Here is a 12,003-nt window from a genome sequence, read left to right as displayed (position 1 = left end):
TTTGCTCAACACCAGATGCACATCTTTTCATGCTTCCTGAAATCAYGAAGCACTTTCCTTAGTAATATTTCAAGATGAAATAGTCAAACTCAGTAAAATTTCCTRTTACTTCAACTAACATCCCAGGTGTTTCTGCAGAACTATGGAAGCACTTCAGYTGCTTTCATCAAAATTCATAGACAATGGCCTCCTATTCCCCTGTTCATCATCTCTGTARTGATTGCCAAGGATTCAACCTGAGGTCTTGAGAAAGCCTTTGCCTACAGGTTTGARAACTGACTGTGGTGCCAAGGAGTGCCCATTTTGGATATCTGCTGAGCACCCATGTGATGGGGCAGCAGCATGGCTGCAGAGAAGTACATTGTGGTACTTCCAGACTGGTGCAGCCACTTGAGGGGCTCTCACAGGCTACCCTGAGACTGTTAACTGTGGTCTCAGGGACAGAATATTGCTTTCCCTCAGAAGTTACATTTAACTGCAATTAGACCTGTAGTGGTCCAATCCAACAGCCTGTGGATGCACTACYGTTCACAGTAAATGAGGGAAAATGCCTTCAGCTCCAAGCTGGCCTTGGACAGGCTGGGCTGAACTTACAAATGATCTCAGAGTGATTTTAAGGGATAGGTTTCCAAGACCTATCTATAGATCAAATGCCTTCTTCACATATTTTCTGCAGATGGACAGGAGAAAGGCCAGCATACCATTTCTCATATCCTGGAAATTGGAACACTGCTTAAGTAACCAAAGTGGGCTCACCTGTACTAGGGATAAAAATTAAGCATAATTTTATGCATGATGATTAGAAGTTTTACCAGTACTACAGTAGAATTACTGGTTTCCATGCTTTTGTAGATACATAATTTAAGATAAAATATTTGAAGCTATTTTTTGTTTTATAACCCCCCATCTTAGTAGGAAATTTTGTCCTGAGTTATTCCAACAGCTATAGGGAAATTGGAAGGTCTATACATTTTTAAGAAATAACTTGAGATAATTCAAAATACAAGGCATAGAAAAATCCCCTTCATTTATCCTATATAGAAGGCCATCTTCAGATGAACAGATGYTTGTTCACAGCCTTCAGTGCTCTCTCCTTAAAGCCTAGAAGTGAAACTTTGCTCATGGAAGACATGAARGAGATCTGAGAATTAGACCAAGAAAGCTTTGCAGGCAACCAGGAATGCAACCCACAACTAGAAGAGATACTCGGTGGTACAGCTATATATTACACACATATGGTTTGTCTTCCTTACTCTAAGCTCTGTTGATGTAAGAGGTTTGTATTAAGTTATCYAAGCCTCTAGAATTTCTCAACCAACCTACAAGGCAGGCCTGAACACTGTTTTCATTCCAGTAATTATTTGGAGCATTGCAATGATGTCATTTGAACTAAGTGTCAGTCATGGCAGATGACCACAAGAAACGTGCCWGTGAAAACATACAAAAAGGAACATAGCACAACCTGAAACCTTGGGAGATTTTTCTATTCTTTAGGACACACTGAAATGTCAGTGTAAACATTTGACAAAGTATTTTAAAATGCTTTAGAAACATCTCTTGCTAACATCAGTTATGTCAACAATAAAGAGACTGACGAACCCTGTTTGCATGCTCAGGATGTGACTTTGCCTGAGCAAAGCCCTATTTGTTTTCACCTCAWTCTCAGGTATGGCAACAACACTCGCAATTACGTGGTGCGGGTTGGAGACTATCACACGCTGGTGCCAGAGGAGTACGAGGAGGAAATCGGAGTCCRGGAGATTGTGATGCACAAGGAGTACAGGCCTGACAGCAGCGACTACGACATTGCCTTGGTGAGGCTGCAGGGGCCTGAGGAACAGTGTGCAAGGTTCAGCACCCACGTCTTGCCTGCCTGCTTGCCACTGAGGAGGGAGAGACCACAGAAAACTGCTCCCAACTGTTTTATCACTGGATGGGGTGACACAGGTAAAATAATTTCCATGCATAATTTCCAGTCTGGTTATCTGAGGCTGCTTTAAAAAAAAACTTCAAAAAATTAAAATTAAAAAAAGTTCAAAATGGAAACATTTCACTTTTTTTACATAGGGGAATATTTTCTCTCCTGATCCTTAACCAGGAATAACAACATTTTACTTACTGAATTTAGTTTGTGTTTGGAAAGCAGTGATTAACCTTGTCACTCTAAATCACAGACCCTGTCACTAAAATGGCCTCATTAACACAGACAAGYAGGAATAAAAAGCTTATTTGTTGCCAGGCACACCCTGCACAACAGCTTAGCATCCCCTGCCTCAGTACATAACTAAGAGCTCTAACACATTTAAGGTTTCAAAGGGAAGGACCATGAATMTTTTTATTTTAGAATGGCTATTTAAATTACAGTACTTCAATAAAAAATGGATGAGAAATAGAATAGAATTTCAAATAACATTTCAGTGTTCCTTGTTACCACTGACATTTTCAACCAGCTTTGATTTAAGCAACAGAACATCTTGCCAAAATTCACAAGAGCCACAATGCAATCTGCATTCCTGGCTTCTAGTTTTGGTCAGCACAAGATTCTTTCTCTTCAAAGGTCTTTGTCCTTTAAATGTTTCACAAATTAATAACCACGTTTTACTTTTTTTGTGGTGCTGCATACAGTGCAAGGGAGTAACCACACTTGAGCCTTTGTTCCAGTGACTCACTCAAACTGGTAAAGGAGACAAGGCATGGCCAAGCATCAGTTCCTCCTCTTTACATGCACTCATTTGTGTGCACAGGCGTCGGAGTCATTGTACTACAATGACAGAGGCGTGTAGGGTGGGTTCTTTGCTAAAAACAATTGTTAATTCATTGCCTGGCTCTGTCTAGCCTTTTTACATAATTCACTGAAAGCCCTGCAATACTGTTAACTTAGGACATCTATTTAARGAAACATTAACTACTGCAGTAATTGGCTTCAATTTATGGTAAGAAATTACATCATTGCAGTACCTCAGCTGACATTTCACACTCACTATATGAATCACAATTACCGCACCAGTTGTAAGATTTCACTTAAAAAAAGGCCAAACCAACACTGGCTTTCATTTCCCATGCTTCCAACTGAAAAAGAGGCGCAAGCTAAGGAAAAAAAAAAGCACAAATATCCATTTGGATGCACTACTTGGAAGCCACCAGAAGATGCAGCACCTGTCAGGCTGACCTAGGCTACATTTGAACTGGTGACATAGAAACTAAGTATTTCTATTGCTTTGCTCTCAACTGCTCAAGACTCCCCAAAATTGCTTCCACATATAGGGATTAAAGCATATATTCTTCTATAATATATAATACTCAGAACAAACCAMCCTCCAGCCTTGGAATGATCTGGAGAACACACACAGAAAAGCGACTTTTTTTTGAGCATCTATACTTTACACTTACTATATATATAGTATTTTAGTATCATATTTCATGCRCAGCAGATTTTTTGAGTAGTCTTGCTTTCAGTAATTTTATGTAAAGACASAGCAGTGTGAAGGGCTGAGAGCAAAAACTGGATTAAATCACATCTATGTTTCCAATACCAGCCATYGTAAATGAGACAGTAATTTGAGTCTTCTTTTTAGGACGGGCTTACTCAAGAACATTACAACAGGCTGCCATCCCCTTACTTCCCAAGAAGGTKTGTGAAGAGCGCTACAAAAGGAGATTCACAGGAAGAATGCTCTGTGCTGGAAATGTGCAGGAACAGAAACATGTTGACAGCTGTCAAGGAGACAGCGGTGGACCACTGATGTGTGAACGCCCAGGGGAAAGCTGGGTWGTGTATGGTGTGACCTCCTGGGGCTATGGCTGTGGGGTAAAAGATTCCCCAGGTGTCTACACAAAAGTATCGTCTTTCGTACCCTGGATTAAAAGTGTGACCAAACTATGAACGTCCGTAATGAAAACCAAACTTTGAGGCAGGACAACTTGAACAGCACATGCAGTGCACAGCTGGGGCCCACAGTGGGTGGAAACAGACATTTCCTGATTCATGTGTTTTTCCTTTTATTAAATCCAAGCTGTATACACACRACCCTTCCAGTTAGGGATTACTGTCCTCCCTGTTCCAGTTAAAATATTGCATGAACAAGTTACCATGTATCTARGGGGAAAAGTCATTGCCAGTTTAGAGTAACACTGGAGCAGGACAGCTGGAGACTTCACTGAGACTCACTGCCCACAAGACTACGGCTCCAAGCTATTTATGCTTAAAGCTTCTCCATGATTAATTATAGTTCGCCATTAATCTTTAGTTTATTTAATCTATTATTCCTATGATTTTACACTCAGTCCCCTAAATCTGACTCACGTTTCAATAGCTAATGAGACCATTACTATATTGATTCTTGCTAAGTAATTCTGAGTATATATTAAACACAAGAAGGGAAATAATGATCAATAATCAGATCCCCAGCTAGTTTGCTAAATGTCCTCACAGATTAGTGTGCACAAAGTACATTCCCAAGTAAAACAGGTAGTACACTGAGAGTTTCCCCACAAACATCCTGCACAGCTGACAAACCAACCACTTATTTTCTTTCCTCCACGTAAGTAACATTTGTAGTATTTCTGAAATTCATAATTTTGASTATATACAGCATTTTGGAGAGGAGTCATTGTTCCTATTTGCCTCTAGCTGTCAGTACAGTGTCACACTAACAAACATCTCAATTCTCTCATTGCTGAGCTCTCCTCAGGTAATCCTACCAGAGAAAGTTACACATTCAATGAAGTTGTTKAGCCAAAACTCAGTCTGAAGTCTGAAAAAGTCTATGAAGTCTTAAACTATGTTTTCTACACGATATTTAGACAGCTCTCTCCTGCTTAGTTGCAACACTGGTTCAGACTGATCTCACAGTAATGTTTTAAGAATTTCAGTGTCTTCTAAAGCATTGAGACACCTTGATGTTGTTCCTTTTGCAAGTACTGTTCTCCATGCTTTGAAAACCCTAACAACTTATAATAAAAATGTATTGATAASCAGCTTACTGTCCTTCTAGAAAGGGCCACCACACTGAACCCAGAACACAACACTGAAGGGCATCAATCTAGAAATCACCTGTGAACTGACACAGTGGAGCCAGGACAGCTCAGCACTACCTCTACAATCCCTGTCAAAGGCCATACTGAGTACCTCCAAGCATGCTCTATGTATCACATTAACAATCATGCTCAAAACTCAACTGAAAGCTCTGTGGGCCATGAAACACTCCAGTGTAGCAAGTGTGGCAGATGAGTGTCACCACATAGTGATTGTGCAAACTGTGATTACCAGTGACTGTTTCCCTGTTTCCYATTGCCCAAGCTGGCTATGACTATGTTGTGTGGTGTTTTGTGAARAAGTGAGGTGCATTCATGCTGTAARTGGGCAATCATTCATTTCTGTATGGTTCTGTTTCTCTGCTGTTGTAATATCCAAGACAACTCAATTACAYCTGAAGTGGCAATGATATTGCAGAAGCCCATGTGATTGAACATTTGGCCCTTAATCACTCTGACCTCAAACTTMAGCTTTCAAGGGTCATGACTAGTTTAAATTATTGTAACTGGTGCTAAACTAGTACATGAGGTGCTTGAATATATTTTAGTTCTCTGTAATTCCACACTATTTGAAATAGTGTGAAATATTTAAAACCATCAGAAATCACAGTACTGTGACCACCTGTTAGACCAATGTGAAACACCGTGCTAGTGAACTTTGAAACCATTATTTTCATTTCTATATAGCCCTTGATTAGAGGGGAAGTCAGTCTGTCAAACTTTATCTACTTGTAAAATCTGAACTTTGCTGCAAAAGACCTGCTAAGACTTGTGGTGAAGTAGACTACATAGTGCAATTTATGCGTTGTATACAGGGGAAATAAAAATCTTTTACTAGTTGCACCACAGAAACAAGATACTTTGAGGGGGAGGGAGACTTAAGCCTGCATACTAAGTGGAGTTAACTAGATTTAGTACAGTACTTTTGTTAGTTTTGCTCTTTTAATAGAATGCTTTATTAGATTTTAACTGTTGCACTGTCTCCATGGTAAGCATGCCTTTTCAGTTYATAACATAAAATGAAATTGTCTCCATCTTATGCCATTCTCGTTTTTGTTCAGTGAGCTTGATGRTGTACATGTATACAATAAAAACTGCCACACTGACTACAACTGCTGTACATTAAGTGTGGTTGTACAAGCACTGCCGCAGAGTATCAGCCGGGTAAAGCTCAAATGAGCTTTATTACCTGAGAAAGGGTGCTCTTGAAAGCATATTCCTCAAAGCACAGAAAGTTTGGGTTGTTTTCTGAGGGAAGTTTGTCCCTGAATGACATAACTCCCAGTGCTTTAACTCAGACCAGTTTGGTTGTCATAAGTTCATCCTACACTTTTRAAACTGTTTAGTGTGTTAATGGTGGCATGAACTACGAAAGCACAAGGCACTTCCATTACTAGACGAGATGGCCATCCTACACAGATGCAGCATCTATCCAGGTTCCCCACACTGTGAAGATTTAGTTAGATGCACCCCTCCTCCACTCCCCAAGGTTTTGTTAGTTTTCTGGAGAGTATACAAGTGAAGAAAACCATCACTGCAACCMCACAAAGCCTCCCTAATGTCTATCTTATCTCAATCCTGAACAACGTCCCCAAATGGAAGGGCCAGCCTGCCTGGCATTTGGCCACGTAAGATAAGCAAGTAACTGCCCTTACAGAACAGATGGTTCATCCAGAAGACCAAACTTCTGGGAGTAAAGGAAATTCACAGTACACACTCCTGATTGTTGGCTGCCAGGCCTGGCAGCCACCARCTTGGAATCCTGAGCACTAAGAATACGATATGGTAGGGCTGTTCAAGAGGAGAAATCACACACCACCAATTTAACAGGTGTGCTATCACTTATTACAGCACCACACAAGAACACACATTCAACTTAAATGTACTTCCGCTAGGGCAGAAAAAGTACATGCTTAAAAAAAATCTAATGTTTCCTACGACAGCTCCCTAATCTCCCTATCAAATACAACTGCCAGAAGTAAYTCACTCACATTTAGTCCGTGCTCTAAGTAACAGCCCACAGTTCTGCTCCATTCAAGCAGGAACACCTCAGATGCCAAACACTCAGCAGCAATCACACTGCATGCTGATCATCTCAGTTGTGACTTCCCTGATTTTGTTTCCCAGTCCGTCAGACTTGCTTTCCCCTTTTCAGTTACCAACTACTTGCAAAAAAAAGTTTATTACCTGAAGATACTCTGTAAGAGATGGCATCTGAACAGCTGGTACTCACTAAGATAGCACAATAACTTATTAGCAAAATGTTTTGTCGACTATGCAATAATTCATGAGCTACTGGATCGCCATCAGCTTTCTTAAATATGGATCCCTCAGCAACAGCAACTGAAAAGGCTGCTTTATTCCAAGTCACTGTTTTTACCCTGCAACACTTACCTCTGATTTGAGCCATATAACTTCTGGAATGGTTCCCCAGACAATGCATCAGCCTCCCGAAAACAGATCCTGCCAAACTTTAGGCCTTGCTACCACGAAGTGTACCCTCAGCACAGGCAGAACTGGCACGTGTAAGTAATTCCAACCAACACGTGCAGGCATCATCTTGGTTACCAGCACTCTTGCAAGAAAGAAACCACACTTGCAGCTAAAAACATGTCTTTTTATTTACTTATTCATACATCCAAATGCTTTACATTCRCACAGATTCCAAAATTATATCTGGAACTTCCACATTCATCTTCCAAACTTCAAAAACTYACCTTCAGCTTCTGCAGTACAGGCACACTCCTTTCCACAGCCTTTGTAGCACACTCCAAACAGCAGATGAGCCGCCCCTGAAGGTGCAGCACAGCCACGCAACTACCAAAACCATTACTCTAATTGCTTAAGGCTTAGTGACAGTGTAACAAGAGCAGCAGCACATCCCAAAAGCAGCATAAAATGAGATCCTAACTTTGTTTGTATAGAAGCAGTCAAGGCTAATTTTAGGCACAATAAGCCGGGCTCCAGTCCCTCTTCATTAAGATCAGATGAACCGCAGCAGCTCTCATTAAAGCACCAAATCTTAACTTTATTTAAAAATCGAGGTTAACAGCTAGACTAAGATTAGCTTTTACTAGCTCTGCTTGACAACTASAAATATTACTGCTCCCAAAAGGCATCAGCTCCAGACGATTCAACACATCCACCCTACCCTAAGTGAGAATTGACAAATTTAGTCACAGCTATTCCTARAATTCACATGTGGAATTCAGCCTCATCTTCTTTTGCCAAATCTCAAGTGTGTTTTTCCCCTGTAAAAACAAGTTCGAGGCAGTTTAATATTRCTACCAGAGACACAAACACGACAGCAATCATCACTGAACAGTAAGATACTCTTCCAGGATCTGTAAAACTGCTCTGAAACAAAGCTGCTGGCATCAACTTCCAATTTCCCTCGCTCCTGCAAGGTGGATTTCTCTTAGTATTCACATGCTGAAAAAGACATTCCCCTTGCACAGGATATCACTRAGAAATCTGTCCATTCAGATGCTTCTAATTTGGCAGGCAAAGTACTTGGAAACGTACCTTTTATGCTGGGAATACTGGATTATTATAGTGTTTTATGGATTGTAACTCTTCATCCAAACCCAACTCCTCCTAGTTAAACTAATGCACTTTTTTATACTTTTCTGTCCTGAAAATACATTAAAATGAAGCATTCCTTAAAAAAAAAAACCCACCAAGCATATACACTGATTTCAAAAAACAAGTCACTGTAGAGTAATCGCTAAACACAAATGATCAAATCGATATTATTCACGCCCAAATCTTCGCTTCTGAAGAGCTTATTAGCTAACACACATCCAGGCACATACTTTTCTGGGGGAGGATCTTCCACAACAGGGACGTCTTCGTACTTCCCGCTTCTGCGCTCCTATGGAATTAAAAAAACAAAATTAAAACTAGTCTGCAGCAGTTTATTGAGGGGGAGGGGGAGAATGGAGAAAACTGAAAACCAACCAACCAAAAAGCACCGAAMAAAGGGGGAGACGGCCAACCCCGCGGCAGAGTTGGTTTGTTACTTGCCACAGTCAACGACTCATACCCACAGTAGGGTAAAAGTTTTGCCAATTAGCAAGGCCCTGCTCTTCCATGCCTAGGAAGGGAGTCAGCCACGTGCGGCAGCCCCCATGGAGTCATGGATCCCCGCTCCCCACCCCGCCACCACGTGGCGGCCGCCATCTTCCCTTCCTTCTTCCCCCACCCCCTCCCTCCCTCCTGCRGCCTCCGACCCCGGGCCGCCGCACGGCTCCCACCCGAACTCCCTGTTACGCAGCTTACCCCGCCAGGGAGCTTACCTTCTGTTTGCTCCGCTGCCGCTGTGGAGAACGAGTCCGATCCGCGAGCACCGCCACCGCCACTTCACCTTCACCTCATCCTTCCCCTCCGCGCGCCCCCTCAGCGCCAACGGCCGATCCGCGCGCCCCCTCAGCGCCAACGGCCGATCCGCGCGCCCCCTCAGCGCCAACGGCCGAGCCGCGCGCCCCCTCAGCGCCAACGGCCGAGCCGCGCGCCCCCTCAGCGCCAACGGCCGCGCCGCGCGCCCCCCCACGCGGACCCCATCCCCACACAACCGACCCCACACGCGGCGGCGGCAGCAACTGGGCACTGGCGCGACCCCGGGCTGAGGGCGGGGATTCGGGCGGGGCCACGGCGCGCACCCGCACTGAGCGCGGCCGCGAGGGGAAGGCGCGGACGGGAAATAGGATCGGTCCCTCCCGTTTTGATTCCCGCTCCTTCCCGAAACCACCGAGTGCGTCCCTGGGGGAAAAATGGTTAAGGCACTCTCCGAAACAAAGCAGAGGCCTTCAGCTGCTCTAGACAGCGATGCGGCTGCATCTGTGTAGATACACGTGTATGGGTACMTGTGTGTGTACTTGGTCCAGTCACAATATGGGCCTTAGATGCTACAATAATACTGCTTGCAATCAGGAAAGCATGGATTAAAAAAAAAACCAAAAACAGTGGTCGTGAAATATATGCTAGAAAAATGAAGTCATCCGTCGGAGTGAACACAGGTTATTTTCCAGTCCATGTAAGAAACGCTGCTGGCTAAATTTCCATAGCGTAATTTTTAATTAGACTAGGATAAAATAGAACAGGCTATTTCAGTCAGAAGGGAGATCATCAGTCCAAATGCGCAACCACCTTACGGCCAACCTCAAGTTAAAGCCTGTTGCTAAAGTTATTTTCCAAATTACTTTTAAACACTGACACGCCTGGAGCATCAACCACTTCTCCAGAGATCGGGTTCCAGTGTCTGACCACCCTCTCATAAATAAATGCTCCCTAATGTCAAGACACTSCCATAATTGCTATACCTTCACATCACAGCAGCTTATGTAACTACTATTAGTCATCCTCAGTCCAGGGAAGACAAGCTCAGTCTGTGTTTTTCAAAGGATCACCTTTCATTTGTCTGAATTCCTCCTCCATTCTGGTCTCCCTAGCCCTTGGTTTTAGCTGTTCATTACTTTGCTGTTCCTGGGAGTTGCCCTTCACTGACTGTTGTGCTTTCTCCATCCATGTCGCTGAGAGAGAAAAAAAAAAGTGTCTTTTGCCTTTAAGCTCTAGGAATTCGTGTACTGGAAGAACTGAAAAAAAATACTATATGAAAGTAGATAAATCAGAGGCCAAAAAGGTATTATTTGTAGCAAGGATCTCTCCCCTTTTCTTACTACCTGTTTTCACTTTACTATTTGTTTAAGAGATTACAGAGATGGGTATTATACAAGAAGTTTAGACTCGTTAATTTTAAGTTGCATCATTTCTCTGTAATGAATGCATTATTTGGTTAATGTAGGTTTTTTATTTCCCACACTTCTAAGCAGCTTTTGCCCTGTTAGATAAGYAGGTTTTTATATTCTGTTCTGAATTTGTTGATAACAGTAAATTTTCCTTTGGCCATTCATACCATCTTTAGAGGTTTCTCCAAAGAAAGCTTTTCTCACGTCTGTGTAGGCTGATGCATTGGCACAGCTATTGAATTCCCAAGGCAAATAATTTGAATAAATTTTGCTTTTATCTTAAAAATAGCAAACTCTGGAGATGCTTCTCCAGTGCATTAGTAAGTRCTGGCACAAGAAATAAAAAGTAAGCAGGAAGAAAAAGCAGTAAAACAAGCAGCTGCATAAAGCAGCAATATTCACTCACAGCAAGAGTAAGCAGTATTTTTCATTTCTGAAAACATTTCATGCTGCTCCTGTGCTGCTGGGTTGTGTTGTAGCTCAGTGTCAAGCTGCAATAGCTGCTARCCAACCTGGAAAAGGACAGCTTTTGTGAACATCAAAGTCACTTCCACACAGCACTACATTTTCTTATCAGAGTTTATTGTTGCACTTCAAATACCATGCCACTATCAGAATAATATCTATTTTTTTATTTAAAAAAACTCTGAGAAAAATGTTTCCAGCAATYTTCATTCAATGTGAATGACAAAAGTATTACATCTATAAACATTGAAATATCTATTTAATTTCTTCCTGAGGAAGTTTCACATTTTTAAGCAATGAAAAAGGATATTCTGTACAAGATAGTCTGCAAATCATTCAAACTAATTCTTTCTGCACAAGTAGAACTGGGAAAATGTCACAGTATTCTCAGGAATGTTTGCTCAAATAATGAGGTGATTTCAGATTAGGCTCTGTGTTTACACCCCGAAATGGTCAATATCTTTTCAGAACCACAAGTTACTTTTTAATGGCACTGATGTCTGCAGAAAGCAAATTTCAGAGTCATGTTTACAAAAGCGAAGATGAAACTCACACATTCAAGCATTTGTCAAAGAAATTGCTTGTGCAGTTACCTACCAGGGGAACAGAAACCATGGCTGTGTTTCCAGCCACAATAAAACATCCAACTTGAACTGGCAAACAGATTCGTTGTAACAAATCCATTTTTTTAGGAGTATTAATACTGATAGTCTATTTCTGGAAATCAAACACTGGTTGCAGGTGAGCTGTGAACAGA

The 12,003-nt window shown here is 41.9% G+C and overlaps 1 protein-coding gene and 1 non-coding gene across 2 annotated transcripts in view; one reads left to right on the top strand and one right to left on the bottom strand.

The window, feature by feature from the left end:
- The window catches only part of PRSS12 (serine protease 12), a 32,851-nt gene extending 26,709 nt beyond the window's left edge, over positions 1-6,142 (top strand). Inside the window, exons 13-14 of the mRNA XM_057380575.1 lie at positions 1,667-1,947; positions 3,576-6,142. Coding sequence (XP_057236558.1) covers positions 1,667-1,947; positions 3,576-3,883 — 589 coding nt within the window. The 3' untranslated portion in view covers positions 3,884-6,142. The remainder of the gene's footprint in view (positions 1-1,666; positions 1,948-3,575) is intronic.
- Positions 6,143-9,047: 2,905 nt separating this feature from the next.
- Positions 9,048-9,178, bottom strand: LOC130582087 (small nucleolar RNA SNORA24). The gene has a single exon (XR_008966289.1). It is a non-coding gene; the product is annotated as a small nucleolar RNA SNORA24 (small nucleolar RNA).
- Between the last annotated feature and the right edge of the window lie 2,825 nt (positions 9,179-12,003).

This window comes from Malurus melanocephalus, unplaced genomic scaffold (genome assembly GCF_030028575.1).
Source record: "Malurus melanocephalus ecotype Western Australia unplaced genomic scaffold, MMel_1.1 scaffold_461, whole genome shotgun sequence".
NCBI lineage: Eukaryota > Metazoa > Chordata > Aves > Passeriformes > Maluridae > Malurus > Malurus melanocephalus.
The sequence above is the reverse complement of the archived record's forward strand: the minus strand, read 5'-3'. Positions and strand labels throughout refer to the sequence as shown.